This window comes from Gorilla gorilla, chromosome 5, assembly GCF_029281585.2.
Source record: "Gorilla gorilla gorilla isolate KB3781 chromosome 5, NHGRI_mGorGor1-v2.1_pri, whole genome shotgun sequence".
Taxonomy (NCBI): domain Eukaryota; kingdom Metazoa; phylum Chordata; class Mammalia; order Primates; family Hominidae; genus Gorilla; species Gorilla gorilla.
In genome coordinates, this window is record NC_073229.2 from 163111915 (window position 1) to 163132333 (window position 20419).

A 20419-nucleotide genomic window follows, 5' to 3' on the forward strand; every position below is an offset into this window, starting at 1 on the left:
ATTGTATAAAGGAAAGTCTACTTTCAGATATGGTTAGCTTTCAACCTATTAAGTTCTGGATTTTGGTAAGCTGAAGTACCCTTTCATGTGTCCGCAGAGGCCATCTCATTTTAGAGGTGACTATGCTCAAACTCAACTCGCCCTAGAGATTCACTTCTTTGCTACCAAAGTCTTTCATATTCTGAAAAGAGTCTCCAAGGACTCTGGTAATCTGATCTGCATATATGAGAATAAACAGCAGAGTAAAATCCAAGATGACTGAGAATGCTAAGAAACACAGGAAGAACTACATGAAGAATCAGAAAGGAAGACAAGCAGCCTTCTGACTCTAAGCTGTTTGGAGATTCTGCATCCTCGCTACATCCACTGGGCACACAGCAAAATGATACTCAACACGTGCAAAAAGTGAGGAGAGAAAGATGCTTCTGTCCTGCACACAGCTTTTAGTGGATGGTAAAGCCCTTGCAGACAAATCTCTAGCCTCCTCCACCCTATCCCACACCTTTCTTGTTTGTGCCTGAAAGGTTATATGTAACGCAGAACTTCAGGGTGGGGAGGTGGCCCACCACTGGGCTGTGCTTTTGGATGGTGTTTTAAAACACAGAATTCTTTTGGTACTTACCATAAGGCTATACATGTGTTACTTAACAGATTCTCGTTGTTTAGGTACAAAAAGGACTTATAAAACTTCTATCGTCAAGAAGTTATCACCTCTTTTTGGAGCTTCCACAAAATACCATTTAGAAAGTCAGGGTTCTTTTTGTTTTTCTATTCAAGTTGGAAACGATCAAAATTACTTGTCTTTTACATAAATCAAAAAGTAACCTAACAGCTTTCAGAGAACAAAATCATTTGTGCTTGGTTCTAAATAGTTTTAAACATTAAAACGCAGCAAGATAGTTTAACATGCTTTTCATTGACAGAAATACTGACCTTTGACGAGTTACATTGCTCCCGATCTGTTCTGGGTCAGAAGTAAAAGAGTCTGAACTACTGTAACCATCTGCTGATAAATGGGATATGTCCTATTTAATAATAATCATTTCTTTACTTTTTGCTCTATCTACTCCAAACAAATATAAGTGATATGCTGTTTCAAGCCAGAGATAGTCAAAGATTGGCTAACAGGCTAACAGTTCATCCTAGTGTTATTAACTGTAAAAAATTAACTACAAATAAATCATGGCATATTTACACAGTAGACAAAGCAAGTTATAGTCTAGAAAAAATAATGAATACTTAATGATGCAGAAATATTCAAAATAAGTCACAAAATAGTACATATACAATGTGGCCCTCCAAATCTGTGGTTCTGTATCTGTAGGTTCCACAGCTGAGGATTCAACCAACCGCAAACAGAAAATATTAGAAAATAAAGTAACTCTACAACAATAAAAATAACACAAATAAAAAACCATGCAGCATGACCACTGTTTTTTTAATATAGTTTGCATATGTGTGTGTGTGTGTGTGTGTGTGTGTGTTTGTGTGTGTGCGTGTGTATATTTTTTTGGGGGTAGAAATGAGGTCTCGCTATATTGTCCAGTCTGGTCTCTAACTTCTGGGTTTAAGCAATCCTCCTGCCTTGATTTCCCAAAGTGCTGGGATTACACGTGTGAGCCACCGTGCCTGGCCCAATAAAACAACTATTTACATTGTATTAAGTATTATAAGAAATCTAGAGATTATTTAAAGTATACAGGAGGATGTGCACAGGTTACATGCAAATACTAAACCACTCTACATATCAAAGAGCTGAGCATTCACAGATTTTGGTACCCATGGGGGTCCTGGAACCAATTCCTTAAACATACTGAGGGATGACTGTATTACAATTTCACATTAGATACAAACATAACTTACATATGTGCAGAATGAGAACTAAAGTTGACAATGAATCTGTTAATCACAGACATTTGTGGAATAGTGAGAATATGAATAATTATTTCATTTTTATCTATTATATTTCTACAATAAATACGTTACTTCTGTAATGGACAAAAAGGTCACTTTTAAAGGACAAATTAGAAATATTTTAAATAAAAGTAATTTTAAAATTGTTAATGTGAAAATTAAAAATTTGACATGGGAATAAAATGAGCTTATACAATAATAACAATTATGAAATTAGCCAAGGATCCCAGCTTTTTCTGCAGAGGAAACATTTATTTTCAATTTCCTCAAAGTCTCATGAAGCAGAAGAGAATCCCAGAAATAGACTAAGAATTGTGACAGAAAAAAGAAATTTTAAGATAGAAACTCTAGAGACAATCTGAAGGAATATTACTACATATGTTCAAGAGTCATAAGCTGAAGGGACTGGTTATTTTAGTTGTATTTCAAAATGTATCTCTTTCCTTTTTCTTGCAAATCACAGAATCATCTAGTTGGTACAAGAATGACATTAAAATGAACATATTTCCATCTGGATATTTTAACAGGCACCTCAAGTTTAAAGCATATGAAACTGAACTTGATTCTTTCTCTACAAACCTACAGCTATCAGTTTTCCTCATTTTCCTGTTCTCCAGGCCAAAAACCATGGAACCACCCTTGACTCCTTTCTCTCTTACATCCTATAGCACACAGGTAAAAGCAACTCCTGAGGTCTTTTCCTCCACAATGTACACAATATAGCCAGAGTCCAGCCACTTCTCATCGCTTCCACTGCTTGCACCCTAGACACCAAGCTGTCACCATCTTCCCTTGCCTGATTACCTCTATCTCCTAAATTGTGTCCTGTTTTGTCTCGCCTTCTTTTGGCCTATTATCATTAGGAGAGCCAGAGTGACCCAGTTAAAAAGCAGGCTCAAATCATGTCACTCCTCCATTCAAACCTTCGATTGGCTTTTCATCTAAGTCAAAGAAAGTCTGACACTGCCTCCTGCTACTATCCTACCACTGCTACCTTTCCCTGCCAAATTTGCTAACTAATTCTATTCCAGGTATTTGCCTGCTATTCTAGTAGAAGCAGGTCCTGCCTTAGGGCTCTACATTTGCTGTTCGCTGTGCCTTAATTTTCCTTCTGGATTTGTACAGCTGAATTCATCTCCTTCAAGTTTTCACTCAAATGACATTTTTTTGGTAAGGCCTTCCTTGACCATCCTATTTAAAATGGCACTCTCTCCACCCTTTCCCAGCTTTATTTTTATTCACAGTATTAGTTACTTTCTAATATAAGAGTTATTTTTTATTTTTTATCTCCCTTTTATCTCCCTTACAGAATGTAAATTCTATAGCAGCAAAGACTTTTTTACTGTTCAATCTCCAGTGCCTAGAACAGATCCTGGCATACTGTATCCAATTAACACTGGCTGAATGAAAGTATACACAATTTCTTGTGTGATAGAAAAGGAAGGAACCACTGAGGAAGAGCCATAAGATCAAACCTGGCTACACAGAGAGGGATGGCAAACAGGAAGCCTGCATTGAAGCAGGAGTCAATGGGCAACCATTTATTCACTGATAGGGCAAAGTGTTCGAAAGGGTTCACTCTCCTCTACTTTATCTAGTGAAGACGGCATTAAATGCATACACATCTGAAATAGTCAGACTCTAAATCCAGACTTAGTAAACTTCAAATGGAAGACGTAATACTTCACTTACCTACAGTATTACCAGAAGCGAATTTCACCGATGAATTTATCTTATTTTCTTCTGAAAGGTCAGATGGTTTCACAAGTAATGGGCTAGTGGGATTTGTATGATCTAATAGAGAATTAATAGGTAAAAATACAAGACATAGGTATTTGAACTGATAAACTCATAAAGCTCAGAGTATAAGACTTCATTTAAATATCCAAAGAAGTGGCAAGTAAATCCATAAAATGTAAGACAAAATAATATTTTTAATAAAAACAAATGTAAAACTGTTTATTTATAATTTTATTTTCTGACATAATAGAAGATAGTTTATAATGAAAAAGTTTATTTGCATGTTCACACTTAATTTTATTCCTGTAGCACACTTAAACACTACATATGTAAACTGTAAAGTAAGTTAATTTATAACGCTGACTTACACAAAAAAAATCTACCTTTGAGAAACCCTGATTTAGTCTAAAATGAGACATTCCAAGAGTTCAAGCAAAATATATAATTTCAAAGTCAAAATTTATTTTAACATATATCTCTTCAGTTAAAGTTTTAACATATTTTAAACATAAATTTACAAGGGTGAACATAAAAACCCACAGGGTATTAGAAATGTCACACTTTCAAATGTCCTTATTTTAAAACTCCGTAATTTAAAATAAATTCCTTTTAAAAACAGCAACATAAATAAATATGCATGAACATATACATAATTGTAGAAAGTACTAGCTTAAAAAATAAGCGATGAAAGAAATTTGAACCTTGACAGAATAATTACATATTTCAGTTTGATGTAAAACTAAAATACAAACCAGCAACAGCTTCCTTACCACTGCCAGTTCTTTTAAGTTCCATTTCCTGCATGTGGATTTTGCTTGGAGTCATACGAATGGGAACTGGATGAACAATAGCAGTATCCTAGAGACAAATGGGAGGAAATAAAGAATTTGTATTAAAATGTCAAGCTAATGCCATGCAACAATCAAAACAAACAAGACTAAAAACCAGTGGACAGGCTTTCCCATTTACACTAAGGCAGGCATGAAAATAAGCTTTGTAAGTTAAAAGCTCTAGAATTCTATTTAAAAATCAAGCTCACTATATAAGCCTAATATCTGCTTAATTTAAAAAAAAAACATTTTAAGTGGAGTGATTAAAGATTTACATGAAGGCTGGGCACTGAGGCTCACACCGGTAATGCCAGCACTTTGGGAGGCCAAGGCAGGAGAATCACTTGAGCCCAGAGAATAGCCTAAGCAACATAGTGAAACCCTGTCTCTTCAAAAAATATAAAAACTATCTGGGCATAGCCCATGACTTATAGTCCCAGCTACTCGGAATGCTTAGGTAGGAGGATCCTTTTTTTTTTTTTTTTTTTTTTTTTTTTTTTTTTTGAGATGGAGTCTCGCTCTGTTGCCCAGGCTGGAGTACAGTGGCGCGATCTTGGCTCACTGCAACCTTCCACCTCCCAGGTACAAGTGATTCTCCTGCCTCAGCCTCCCAAGTAGCTGGGATTATAGGCACCTGCCACCATGCCCGGCTAATTTTTATATTTTTAGTAGAGACAGGGTTTCACCATGCTGGCCAGGCTGGTCTCGAACTCCTGACCTTGTGATCCGCCCGCCTCGGCCTACAAAAGTGCTGGGATTACAGGCGTGAGCTACCGCGCCTGGCCAGGTAGGAGGATCCTTGAGCCTGGGGAGTGGAACCTGCAGTGAGCTGTGATCATGCCACATCATTTCAGCTTAGGTGACAGAGCTAGACCACATCTCAAAAAGTGTGTGTGTGTGTGTGTGTGTGTGTGTGTGAGATTTACATTTAAAAAATGCTCTTATAAAAACACAGTTCAAGACAATATTAAAAAGTGAGGAATGATCTGATAAAATTATGCAAATGTGAGCCTTGAGGTTAAAATAAACTATTTCATGAGAATCCAAAAACTAAGTAACAGACTGAAAACTCATTTTCAGTAAACTGCTCAAGAAAATTTGACACTTTCTTTAACCTATAAAACAAAGTTAATGAGATGCCTATGACATTGCAATAGTAGGCAGAATACAAAGTTCCTACGGATTAATTCAAAGTGTTTAAATTTGATTGTCTCAAAATTTAGCATGAAACTGCCACAAAGGAATCCATTTTTTTTAAGAGGAACAAGACTCCCATTCTAAAAAGCTAATACTTTTCTTAAACCTTTTTCATTACTGTAATACAGTTGATATTTCTAAACTTCATGAGAGTCTAGTCTAGTTAGAGTACTAAAGGAATTGATAATAAAGACTTCTGACTAGAATGAAAGCACAAAAGAAAGGATGAGAGAATGAAGACAATGGTAGCCTCTCAGAAAAAGAAGAAAAAGAGAGGTGTACCTGGGACACAGTAGGTCTGATCTTAGGGACTGAGACTCCCAGGGCAGAAACCAGAACCAGATCAAGCACCTGGCTTAACAGCAATAGACCAGCTGAGAAACATCACCAAGGGGGCCCAGCTCCTTCTATGAGGGGTCAGTTCACACTCTGTATATGCAGCTGCTAAAGACTGAATTTGAGATCCTAAATTTTGAATATCTAGTAATGAATTAAGTTTATAATTTAGTGTGGAGGATAATGGCCTTTCAGTTTAAGTTGGAAACCGTTTTGGTGAGACAGTACTGTGCTAACACCAAGCCCTTGCTAGAGAAAGCGAAGTTCAGGCACACCCTCTCTTATCTGACATATCTCCTTGCCTTATGTTTATCTCTGAATTCAAACAACTTGTAACAAATTCTTTACATCTATTATACTAACAAATTCATTCAAAGTAATTTCTTGCCCCTACACCAGGAAGAATCTGGACAGGGTTCATGTACTTAACCAATCAACCTAACATTTGCCCTACAACTCAAAAATTATAGTTACAAATAATATTAACATTATAGATGGATGAAAGTTTAGATTTGTCTTATAATAAGAAGTCATTCTCAGGAAAGTATTTATAAGAATACCTTTAAGATATTAAGTTATATGTTGGTTATAAAAACATGGCTTTAGGAGCAACTCTACTATTTTCTTAGTTTACATTTAATACCAGAAATAACTGTTAAGAAAATCAGAATTTACCTTTATAAGGCAAGATCAAAGGAGAAAAAAATGATAGTTCATGAGAAAATAAGTTCTTATTCCAAATACAAAGCAAAGTAGGAATTTTAAAAAGAAAAACTTCTTAGATGCTTTAATTCATAACATTCATCTAATCTATATTCGATGTATGTGTATGTGTATATAAAATCAGATTTATAAAGCTTGGAACAGCTGGGAATGTTAACTAGCATTTTCATATATTTGCAGTGCAATCAATCACAGCAAAGACTAATTAACGCATTACACTTCTCATCCACCTACAATTTTCCTGTGTTTTCATTCATGTATATCCTAGCAGAAGCAGATTCTACCAAAGGCTACTAACTGACAAGCAGTTCAAGAAAAGAGATCAAGTTTCTGGAAACAAGACCATCAGAATCTCAATTTCATCAGAACTATGAAAGCTTAATAACTAACCATCTGGTTTGCAAATGGGGTCACTGCACTGTGTAGTGGTTGTCTCTAAATGCTACAGACCAGTTTGGAACTTTGCACAGACTTTTACTGAGCAAATGGCTAATTATTACAATTTAGTTTCTTTTTAATAGTCTGTTAAATATTTCCAATACTGTAAAAAATGTTAAATTCATAATAGAAGAGTAGAGTTTCCCCCCCCTAGGTGATTCCCTTGTAATCTGAATGTGCCTTATTTACTTACTTATAATCCTTATTTATATAAAGCCTTGCAAAGGATCATGTGGGATTGTGGCTACAGGCTGTAGTGGGTCTGTAGATGGGTAACACGTCAGGTAAGTATCAAATGAAGGTTAAGAAACAGACACTGTAGGACACAACTAAGAGAAAGCAGGCTACTCTTCTAACTGAAAATTTAAAGTAAGAATACTGGTTGGGAAAAAAAGTTCAGATTTAAGTTTGCCAACATAAAATAAATATTTCTAGGCATTAGATTATAAACATAAATATTTAAGAATGACAATTTTTTAAAATCCAATTCAGAGGTCTAAATTCAAGTTTAAAATGCAAATTAATCACTGTATTTTCCTAGAGCCTCCTGACACACTAGAGATAACAAAGGAAAGTAATGAGCCACATAATTTTAGACACTAGAGCTGCAAATCTGAATATTATTTCCAAGAAATGTCAATAATATCACTGCTATTCAACCAACTATTTCTCTACATTTCCTGTCAGTCGTAGGTCAATTTATTTTGTTTCTGAGTTCTAGATTTTTATACATAATGTTCTTGCCTGGCCTGACAAAGAATCATAATACTATGAGTGATTATTGTCACTATTTTTTAAGGGTTACAGAATATAATAGTTTCTTTATTGCTACATCTAACCTTCCTTCCCATATAGAGTACTTTCATTAAGTACTTTCATATTAGCTTAACTGTACAATAATGAGACAGGAATAATATAGAGAAGCAAAACTTAAAGCTTAAAGGCAAAACTTTAAACTTAAAAAGAAAAGAAAGATAAAACTTCTAATTTACAGAACTTGTCAATTCCTAAGAGATCTTAATTACAGCTGCCAATAAGCAGCAAAGTTTTCAATCATTGCCTTGTATTTCTCCTACATTTTTCAGAGACTAAAATAAAAAATAAATGCCTTAAATGTAGCAAGAAATGAGAAGCAAAAGGCAGAGATAATCTACATATCAACTGGTCCTTGAATACTTAATAGACAATAAAATAAACATTTTAAAAATGTACATTATCTGTTTGAATTCAATAAATATAACAGCAGCCTCTAGATTTCATATAAATTCTTTAAAATGATACAACACATCAGGCCAGGCGTGGTGGCTCATGCCTGTAATCCCAGCACTTTGGGAGGCCGAGGTGGGTGGATCACTGGAGGTCAGGAGTTCAAGATCAGCCTGGCCAACATGGTGAAACCCCGCCTCTACTAAAATACACACACACACACACACACACAAATTAGCCAGGTGTGGTGGCGGACACCTGTAGTCCCAGCTACTCGGGAGGCTAAGGTAGGAGAATCGGTTGAACCCAGGAGGCAGAGGTTGCAGTGAGCTGAGATCGCACCACTGCACTCCAGCCTGGGCGAAAGAGCGAGGCTCCATCTCAAAAAACAAAAACAAAAAACAAACCACATCAAAGGCCCATTAACTGCTAAAGGTATACTTTATCTTTAAATGCCACTTCTTCAAAATCTCTTTAGATGACAAGACCATTTTTACATTTAATTAATAAATGCTGGCTGTCTTTGATCAGATCATCTAGAAAGAACGACTTATGTCATTTTCTCCATATCTTTCTACTCAGCTCATTTTTAAAATTCTGCCTTTACACATTTCTTCACTTTATGCTTACTCCCTCTTTTCTTTTTGGAAAGTGCTTATTAGCACATCCTTGTCTTTAACAAAAAAAAAAGAGAGAAAGAAAAAGAAAAAGCAGAGAAGTGAACAGGGAGAAAAACGATTAACAGCTAAGGTTTTCAAAAAACCCAAGGGACAGGTGTAGCATATATTAAATTAACCCTATGGGGACAGAATTTATTTTTTAAATCAGGATGTGAACTTTGTAGCATTTTCAAAGCAACACAGTAAGCCACAAGAAGACAAGACAGAGGCTCCTTTGCATAAGCGGAATATTTGACCAACATCTTGTATTGCTGAACTTGATTCTCTCTAACAGGACTCAACATACTAATTAAATAAAAGCCATGTCATTTGGCATGTCAAAATAAAAGATGACATTGCATAAATAGTTACATATGTAGGACATATTACATGATGTGTAAGCATACAGATAATACATAAAGTGTCACTACACTGAAATATACAGTATGTATATAAAATATACACTTAATTAGCAAATGATAAGGTTAACCAAATAGATTGTCACAAAAAATGCTTCTCTAGACACATGTACCAGATTTTAAAAACGTAGTTTTCTCTCAACAAAATAACTAGAAAAAAGGAATGGCAAAAAAATGTCTTTCCCACCATTAAGCACACAAAAACCAAAAAGCCTGCCGCCACTTCCCTCTAAGCACTCCACTGAATCATGCATATCAGCTAAAAACGATAATGAATGGAAATTTGGGTTAATAAAATTAATCTCAAACAAGCAAGCTAAGTGATTGACTTACAGGATCAGCTGGTGCAATGTTAGAATCAAATTGGGTCAGAGTTTGTGAGCTTGAAGAGCGTTCACTAAATGTCTCCCACTGCTGAACAGACAGAGGAGAGACAAGTCAGCATGATGAGAAAGATGGAGTAAAAGATCACTGGAGAAGATTTAGCAAAGTAATTCAGAGGTTGCACTGCAAGTTGTGTTTCATAGGTTTAACAAAATTCAGTAATTTCTATTTTTCCATCAACATTTTATATTTATTCTGGGTCACCTTGTAATGTAAGGTGAGGAGCTTCACAATCAAAAGTATAGTAATGATTTATTGCAATCTCTATGGAAGAGATTTAAAGCCTTACAGAGTTAAAATAAAACACAATACAGGAACAAAGTCTAAGTGATATAAATGTCCACCAAGTAAAAATGCTAAAGAGGCATGCCTTGACTAAAGAAAGAAAGAATAACATCAAATCCTTCTTTGAACATTCAAATGTTAATGTACTGATTTAGTGATCCTAATGAATCAAAGTTTTGTTCAAAACAAAGCAAGTCAGTGCGACTTGCCAGTGCGACCCCTGAAAGATGATTCTATTATGTACGTGCACATATTTTACACATATGTATAGATATTTAATAAAATATAATTGAGATAAAATGCAAAGAATTCTGGAATTAATATATGTAGAGCTTATGTCAATCTGTAGCAAGTCAACCCCTGCAATCAGCACTACAAACAGGGCCATGCCAGACCACAAGACAGAACTGCCAATCAGACACCCCCGCTTCCCCACTCCCTACCCCATGCTAGAAAAATCAGAATGCGGCCACAATGAGAGCAAATCAAGCATCTGAGCATGAGTTATATACAGATGTATTTTGATATGAAATACTACTCTTCTAAAAGAGGTACACAAAAAAAATCATACCTCTTAAAACAGGTGGAGTGATAAGTCAATATTAATTACAGTAAATTCCATTTGTTTTGGAGATCTTAGTAATAAAATGGTATAGAATTTTTACATTAAAATTGCATTAAAATTATCATTTAAATCTGATTCTTAAGAATTATCAGTTATCCTCTAAAGAGGAAAAAACATCTACACACATACAATGTATACACACGAATATTTACACAAAGACAAAACTACCCCATAAACCAAAATCCTCTTTGGGAAAGTATACATTTTTATGCTTCAAAGTTCAACTTACTATTTAAAATAGTGACATTTAAGTTGAGAAGACATGTAAAAATTAAATATTAGCAAATGAGCACACTGGTGAAAATTACCTACAAAAACGGCTAATACAATAATTCAACGACTTTTCCTACAGATTAGTTTTCATATGAAAATCAAGATATTCTGAGAAATACTGATCCAAAGTATTTCATGAATTAAGAATCCCACAATAATTACTTTTATCATGCGGCATCACTTCAGGAAAGTTACTTATCAATATCTGTTAATATAATTAGTTTTTTCCTCAATAATTATTGTTACAGGGACACAGAAGGAAGTTTTAAAATCCTAATTATCTAACTGTGGAGAAAAGTTTACAGAAGATTTTTGCCAAAAAGAAGGTATTTACTTGTGTACCTCATTTGGGTGGCATGAAGTTTAACTTAGTTTCACAAGACTGCATGTAAGTTACCTGGAGGACAAAGGGACTCTCTTATCATCTTCATACTTAATTTTTAAGGGCTCACAGCTGTGGAACCAGACTACTGGAATCCCAGTTATGCTGTGCAAACTTGGGCAAGTTATATAACTTCTCTGTGCTTCAGTTTCTCCACCTGTAACATATTATCTACCTCATAAGATTGTTCAGAGGACTAAAGGAGTTAATATATATAAAGAGTTTGTTTTTGTATTGTTTTTTAAACAGAACTGACATATCAAAAGTGCTCCATAAAGGTTAGAGATTATTAGGGTCATCTCCTATACTGTCTTATCCGTAACCACAGGTGCTAAATAAATCTATGTTGAAAGATTACTAGTGCTTTGTGGAAGACAATTAAAATGTAATCTAAATTCCACATCCTAACTAGATATTTTTAGAAATATCATTAGATGTCTCAAAATCAATGATTTATTAACATTTTGATTTTTCACATATCGAAAAAAAATTATGACATTCATGACCTCATTACCAAATACTATAAATAAAACTTGATGGGAATATTTAAGTAGGGAAAATGCAAGTACTACTACCTGAATTTAGAAGGGACTTCCATTTCTGTCTCTAATGATCACATACGATTTTATTTAGAATGAACATGGGCTTTAGATTTGAGATGCTTTAGAAAGAATGTTTTTATTTACAAACTGATATCAATGGAATACAAATATTCTTTTAATGTAATACTGGTTTTTTAAAAAGACACAAAATGAATAGATGCAGCAAAAATAGTAGTGTCTCAACAACAACTACCTTACTTTCCATAAACCCTCTCTATTAGCAAATTCTTTCAAGGTGTAATCCCTTCATCTAGAAAAACACTTGTATTAATGGTTTTGCATCCAATAGTAGGATGGATGGTGTGATGTTATAATGTCTCAGACACAAGTATCTTGGCTGCAATTATGTCATAAAGCAGGAAATAGTATAAAACCACCAGTTAGTTCTGTTTTCCAACTGTCCAAAATTATTAATATCTAGCATGCTCTTTAACCCAGCATTTTTCTGGCTTTAAAAGGCATGGAAAGGACAGAAGCTTAAAACTTCTTCCTGAAAGTGAACAAACTTTTGTATTTTTAGCATTTCCTACATGCTACAAAAAGAAAAAAAATAAGAAAAAAACGTAACTTGTTCACAAAGAAAACTGCTCTAATAGGCTACAGCAGTGGTTTCCAAATGGAGCTCTCCAGGGCACTAAAATTTAATAGAGGGGCCTAAGCAGGTGTTTTAGGGGAGGCAGGGCCTCAGGTCCTCTTCCCTTATTCTGATCAGTGGCCCTTTTGATGCTTTACATAATGGAGTTTCAAAGAAATTGGGGAACAGTGCATTTGTCCCAAATTCCATTTTGCATACTGTGCTTGGTCATATATGACACATCTTAATGCAGTTAATATGGCTAAACATTCTATATTGAAGAAAACCAATTATACAGAGTTTTCAGGTTGTAAAACATACTTTCTTCATATGGAAACTGAATCAGTCACTTATTTTATCACTTCCAATGCTAAGATCCCAAATGTACTATTACATACCTTGTTTACAGGACTGAGAAGGCAGTGTGACACAGTGGATGTGGCAGTTGACTAGATATCAAAGGACTTACGTTCAAATCCTAGCTCTCGTCCCTCACTGGATATGAGATCTTGGCCAAGTCATTTACCTTTTGATGGTTAAACTTTCTGAATCTGCCTCTCTAAACTCACAAGGTTTTAATGGGGATAAGTGGTGGAAATTAAATGACAGAATATATACTTTGAAAACCTCGAAAAAGTCACATAATTACAAACATTTATCATAGTATATCTGATATGTTCTCTCAATTATGCATGCATGCTGGAAGAGACAGACTGAAATTACCCTCTTTGGAACATCTTACCTTAAAAGAGTTAACTTTTAATGAAAGAAAAGGAAAGCTTTGCTAACCTCACTGCTCTGATTCAGCTCAGGCCATGTCTGGTTTAGTGATGGCATCGATGGTGACTTGCTTGGAGGAGCTTCAGCAGGAGAGCCTGAATAACCTACCTCACCTGGCTGATCCCCAACATCTGCAATTTAAAAATAGAGAAATTCTTTATAAAGACTACATTGTAGTTTATTTTAGGCATATTTACTTATTTAAAAAAAAGCTAACTGATGATTTTCATAAGTAGTAATATATAATCTAAATCTCCTTTCCTCATGTTCTCAGAGTAAGCATTTTAACAGACATTACTTATTCCTGCTACTTATGGTCTACTCAAAACCACAGCTTTTCATGAAAATAAAATCTAGTTAGGAATAAAAAGAAGGTTATACATAATAATATTGCAATAGGTCACATGCTTTAAAATCATTTTCTGATAACAGAAATAGATTTATACCAGTTTCCCAAAGTGTATTCTATTCCATGGAATACTCATCAGTAAGGTGGCTTTGAAAAATTAGGTTTTCTGCTCAAGTAAGTTTGGGGAAACAATAATTCTCTGTTGGTGCATCCGTATGCACATTTGTATATCAAGACTTGTGATGTCTCAAAGTTTAAAATAAGCTTTGTTTAAATCACTTTTTTTTTTCCAGACACACATCCTTTTCATCAAATAAAATCCTTCAGTATTCCCTTGGAATATACTTTGGGAACTGCCAATTTATACTAATTCACTCATATATCCTCTACAAATCTCCCTCGTTAACAAAAAAACAGAACATACTTGCAAGGCACACAGCAGAAGGAGAGCGTCCCCAGCCACGGGAAAAAAGCAAAGTCAGTAAGCCCTGTCTGAAACTTAACTTTTATTATTAAGCTCACTGGCACTTACAGACTTAACTGAGATAGTTACAAATCCATTATACTATTTCAAAATGGTTTTTAAAGTATTTTGAGGTATCATATTCTACTTTTAAGCATAGTTAAGCTTAATTTAAAATAACTCTAAATTATATTTAAAAACAGAAGGAAATTTCAAAGGTCACTAAACTCTCATTCCGATTCTTCCAAGCTGGCTTTGAATATAACCCCAGTCAACAGGGAGTACATAATCGGTTTAGAACTCATATCAAAAATATCATTACAATATCATTGTGTCTGACCATGGGCAAGTTGAATGAAACAGCACCTGAGTTTCTCCATCAGAAAGACAGCTGCCATTAAATGTTAGCACTATACTTCAGATTTCTAAATAGACATCCATATAATATAACCTAGCAATGTATAGCTTTTAACTTTTCAATCCATTCATTAGTAAATCCTTTAAGTTTTAGTGCCTAACATAGGGCCTAATACATACGGGCATTCAGGTATTTACTGAATCAGTTGCCTTGTGTATTCTTTTTTATTTAACTTCATTCACCTTTACTGTCATTTTCCTAGGACCACAATTAAGTACTGACAGTTGAAAAAGTTCTCAAAATGTCCTTTCTGCTATTGTTACATGCCTCCCTCAAAATATTTCCTTTTTACTTACCCAGACGTTATACCTTTATAATTATACCACATTGCAAGTTCTAATCTGCAGTCCAGAATTGTATTCTGATTGATTTTTGTTTTCTAAGATCAGAAATTATTTCTTTCTTAAGTCCTATATCTTCTCAATAGAAGTGTCTGGGTAGTACAGAAGTAGGAAGACTTCACATATTATTCTATGAAGACCTCAACTCAAAGTTCTTAGAGAAGAACTTATGAAAAAATTATTTAGGATAAACAATAGCAGCAAATTCCTCATTGGATAGTTTTCATTGGGAAAAAAAAAATTATGAAACTTTATCCCCAGTGATAACAAAGGGAAAGGGAAACAGTAGCTATAAATTTGACAATATACTGAAAGTGAAAGTCTACCAGGAGAATAATAAAGAAGTATCTTCAAGGGATTCCCCAAAGCAGGTGAGTATTGAAGAAAATAAACAGAATTAAAACAGTATTAACTACAAGATGACTAATTTTCGAAAGAATTTATTTAAAGCAAGACTCTATTACTTTATTTTTAAACATCAATCTTAGGGCAATCTGTAAGTCCTGGTTGGGCTTTCAAGACCACAGTTCTCACGATTTCTTCTACTGACAAATTTAGGGCCAAGCTGTACCACACCTCCACCTCAGGGCACTTATGATTTGGGACAGATTCTGGGAATATTTCTGGTTCACTGGTACAAAGCTGCAGTGGGTCTAGCTGCTTGAGGCTGCAAAGTGAAATGCTAGTCACCCAAATAATTATACTTTACCGCTATTTCAATAGAGTTATTTTCCTAGAGTTGTAGACCTCAAACTGTGGACCACAGACCCCTTTCTAAGAGTCCCCAAGACTCTTTTAGAGACCTGAAAGGTGAAAACTATTCTTGTAATAATGCTTTTCCCATGTTGACATTTGCACTGAATCAAGGCAGTGGCGACAAAATATAGTTATTGTACTCTTCACTTACAGTTATTGTATTCCTTACCCCCCCCACATACATAAGCATTAAATATAAATAAATATGCATGCTGATCTCACTTATGAATGTTCATGAAGCAGTACAAATTAATTTTATTAAATCTCAGCCCTAAAAACACATCTTCCTCTATGTGTCAAAATGGGAAATACATACACACAGCATTTCTGCCGCATATGAAAGTACAATGGTTGTCTCAGAGAAAAGTACTTGTGTGATTCAGTTGTAAGCTGAACAAGCCATTTTTTTCATGGAACACCATTTTTCCTGAAAGAACAGCTTATAATCTATAATAATTCGGACTTGGGTATTGCACAGGCATTTTCTCAAAAATGAACAAAGTGAGCTTGTCATTTCAAGGAAAGCAATGTTTTTCAGTATTTGTTTCCAATGGTTACTAATGACAATGCTGAAGGTTTCAAGGGAAAACTCAAATTTTGGAAAATGTATATCCACGTCCATAATCTTAAGAGCTTCCAGCACTTAAAGGCTTGATATGTTGTGAAATCAGCAAACGCACTTTTTAAATATTTTATAATGAAAGATGTCAACATCTGAAAGATGTGTGTAACTCAATGAACTGATATTTTACAAATATCCAATGCGTTATGGTATAAAATCAAATTAAAGTACAAAAAAATGCATTAAAGTGGCTTCAGCTTCCACACTGCAAGTAACCTTTAAGAAATTACCATTTGTGCTTTGATGTAGTACCAAAGAATAATTACGTTATCTGAAAAAGCCATGAAATAGTCCTTCCTTTTATTGTGTGAGGCTAGATTTAATTTGGAAACTTTTTCTATATTAGGCCAGATAGTAACTATTTTAGGTTTTGTGGCTATAAGGTATCTGTTGCAGCAATTCAACTCCACCATTATGGTGCAAAGGCAGTCCTACACAATTCATAAATAAGTGATGAGCACTGCTGTGTTCTAATACAATTTTTATGGACACTGAAATTTGAATTTAATACAATTTTTAATGTGTAATAAAATATTCTTTTGATTTCAACAGTTAAAAAGAAAAAATATTCTCAGCTTGTGGGCTAGTCAAAAACGAGCAGTAGGCTGGATCTATCTCACAGGGCTTAGTTTTTAGACCTCTGGTATACCTCAAACAAAACAACATATCCAACAGACAATGTGGAAGCAAATATGACAATTTCGTTGTCTTCTATTAGGACAGATGTAAAAGAAATTTGCAAAAATGTAAAATAATGCCACCCCTTTTACAATTTTTTCTTTAATTTTGGAGAATACGGTTATTTTCCTAAAAATATTTATGCCAATAGGTAATGGATTTGTTATTGCTTTTTTAAAGTAAAAACAAAAATTAATCAGTTTTAATTTCTAATAATGTAAGTATTGATAGATTTAACCCATGTAAGCAAAGACTCTTGGGGTCCACAAATTTTAAGAATGCCTAAAGGGGTCTTAAGATTTAAAAGTTTGTTCCACATTGAAATAAACAACGACGACAACAACAACAAAAACCAACCAAAGAAAAAAAGATTTAAAAGTTTGAAAAATTGCTGTCCTAGAAAATCCAAAAATTGTTTCTGGGATAAATTAGCAAATTACGCATTGCTTCTTTCCTATGTTCTAGAAACCAAGAGTCTATGGACAACCATTCAGTCTAGAAATAAACTGTACCTCCTTCAACTTTGCTCCAAATAAGTACTCCAACAAAGAGCTTCCTGCCCACCCACAAATGTTAGTCTTTAAGACTATTTTTCCGGAGGCAGGGGTGTAGTTTTACTCTTACCTGATGCAGTGTTCCAACCTAGCCTCCTGCTGGAACACTGTGTCAACCCTGCCTCCCTCCTGTGGGTTCTGCTCTGCCCCTGACATCATCAGAGCATCAGGGCTGAAAAAGAAGAGCATGAGCCTAAATTATTCGTTAAAGTTAACCCCAAAAGGGCTGTTATGCAAAAAGTATTTCCACGTACAAAAGTGTGTCTGAAAGAGACAACCCAGTATGATCACACTGACCTACGGCTTATTCCACATTTATTTTAAGTTTGCAAACACTGGAAGAAGTTTCACCTATCTATCCTTTCAAAGAATCTGGAAAGTTCCCCAATTCAATTCAGTACAGTGTACCTGCTGAACAACCTCTTTCTCAGAGCTTTGGTTTTATTCTAGCTTTGTAACCTACACATCCTAAATTTCTCTTATTTTCTTAGTATTATACTTGATATACTAAAAAATTGTCTCAAAAGTGACTGCTGGCTGTTATTAATCTTACAGAAATATATACACTCCCTTAAAGTCTTACAGTTTAAAACTTATTTTGCTTTCAAGCAGCAAACAAATCTAGAAAGTTATTCAATAACGAAGGTTCAATGTTCCAACCTCATTAATAACTTTATCAAGGCAAAAATAACTTTTATTTGAAGAGTATTATTCTTGTAAGAAAAAAATACGGAAAATGAAAAACAAGTGTTCATGACTTTTACGTCTTCAAGGAAAACTGCAAATGGTAACTTTTTCATTCAGATTTAAAAGACAGGCATAAGCAATGCATATGTAGAAAGATAAAATTTAAGATGTGCTTTGTTTTTTCTTGAATGATATTATATGCATCAAAAAACTAGTAAGTTCTATTTCCAAAATGAACTCCACTTTTCCCCAACACTTCACAAAATGGAAACTTAGTAAGCAGACCTTATAAGGGTCTATGAAACTTATTCGGTAAGACTACCTTAAAAGAGGGTCTACATAGAAAACTAATTGTTTTCAATTAAAACCAAAGGTTTAAAAAAATCAAAGTAAAAATGTGTCCAACAAGATTTGAAAATAAACAAAATATTCACCCAAAATTCTTATTAAACTGAACTTGCCGAGTTTTTACAGTACTGATCAACATCTGACTCAATTATTATAGTTCAAAGAATATTACCTACAATATATAGGAGGTTCCTATTATCCAAAGATAGCTAAACATGGGAAAAAATCCATTTAAAGTTAATCCATTCAAAATAAATACTAAAATTCCATAAAGAGGAAAACAGTTAATTGGAGCTTTGTCTTAAAAATCTACAGAGGAAATAGTGGAAATGGAGTATAAAGAACAAAGAATGAAAGAAAAAGTGGTGGCTCATGCCTGTAATCCCAACACTTTGGGAATGGAAGACCGAGGCGGGCGCTTCACGAGGTCAGAAGTTCGAGACCAGCCTGGCCAACATGGTGAAACCCCGTCTCTACTAAAAATACAAAAATTAGCCAGACATGGTGGCGCATGCCTGTAATCCCAGCTACTCGGGAGGCTGAGGCAGGAGAATTGCTTGAACCTGGGAGGGGGAGGTTGCAGTGAGCCAAGATCACACCACAGCACTCCAGCCTGGGCAACAGAGCAAGACTCCATCTTGGCGGGGGGTGAGGGGGTGGGGGGGAGTGGGGGGTGGGGTGGTGGTGGCCAGGGAGAAAGATAATGTTACTTTTTTTGGGGGTATAATTTGGTGGCAAAATTAAAAAGCACTAATTGAGTCAGTGAACATTTACTGAGGGCCTATAGGGTTCCAGGCTCTCAAGATCCAGTACTGAACAAGACAAGGGTCCCATTCCCATGGAGTTCTCTAACAGAGGAAGACAGAGATGTTCATCTTTCATTCACTTTTGACTTTCATAGCACAATTGCAAAGGAAAAAGGTCACTTCTACAAAAAATAATTATGAGGATCATTAATTACTCCCAAGGACAGTTACTAATCCGCTGAATTTGAAATCATAATCTTTTTTTTTAGAGACAGGGTCTCGCTTTGTCACCCAGGCTAAAGTGCAGTGGTGAGATCATAGCTTACTGTAACCTCGAACTCCTAGCCTCAAGTGATCCTCCCACCTTGGCCTACCAAAGCGCTTCTGGGAGCCACTGTGCCTGGCCAAAACCATAATCTTTTAAAGCCCCTGCTATTGCTATCACCCTCATAGAGTTTTTGCCCTTCAAGTATTATCTGCCCTTGCTTGTCAATGTCTTTGTCAGGATTTGAGTTCTATTTACTTTGACCAATTTCATTAAATGGTGTATCTTTACTAATATCTGTAATTCAACTGTACTGATTTATCAGCTATAATAACCAAATATCTGGAAAGAAATGACACACGACAGAGAGAGACGGCAGGGTGGGAGGGAGACAGACAGGGACAGAGTATGTTTGGGGGGGGGTAGGGGTGGGAGGTAATTTCTTAATTAGAAAGCTAATGACAAGCATTAGTGCATATTTTCATTATTTTTTCCTCTGCAACTAAGGGTACCTGAATAATGAATTTTCAAAAACAAAGATTCTAGGTTATTTGTACAAAACAAAGATATACATATAAGCATGTTCACTGCAGCAGTGTTTTAAAGATAAAGCCAGAAAACAACCCCAAAATCCATCAATAAGAAACTGGTTAAATTAAGGTACATCATATTATGGAATACCTTGAATCATAAATGTGATAGCTCTATATATTACTCTATTAGTCCATTTTCACATTGCTGACAAAGACATACCAAGACTGGGCAATTTACAAAAGAAAGAGGTTTAATGGACTTACAGTTCCACATGGCTGGGGAGGCTTCACA

At 35.0% G+C, this 20419-nt stretch overlaps 1 protein-coding gene across 9 annotated transcripts in view; it reads right to left on the minus strand.

Moving 5' to 3' along the window:
• The window catches only part of REPS1 (RALBP1 associated Eps domain containing 1), an 83440-nt gene that overhangs the window by 11653 nt on the left and 51368 nt on the right, over nt 1–20419 (minus strand). For 2 of the 9 annotated variants that reach the window (XM_019029623.4, XM_019029626.3), the window contains exons 9-13: nt 13377–13498; nt 9796–9876; nt 4425–4512; nt 3607–3708; nt 934–1006 (exon numbers count right to left, since the gene is read on the minus strand). In XM_019029623.4, coding sequence (XP_018885168.1) covers nt 934–1006; nt 3607–3708; nt 4425–4512; nt 9796–9876; nt 13377–13498 — 466 coding nt within the window. The remainder of the gene's footprint in view (nt 1–933; nt 1007–3606; nt 3709–4424; nt 4513–9795; nt 9877–13376; nt 13499–20419) is intronic. The other 7 variants (XM_019029627.4, XM_055391219.2, XM_063707895.1 and 4 more) reach the window with 5 other exon arrangements.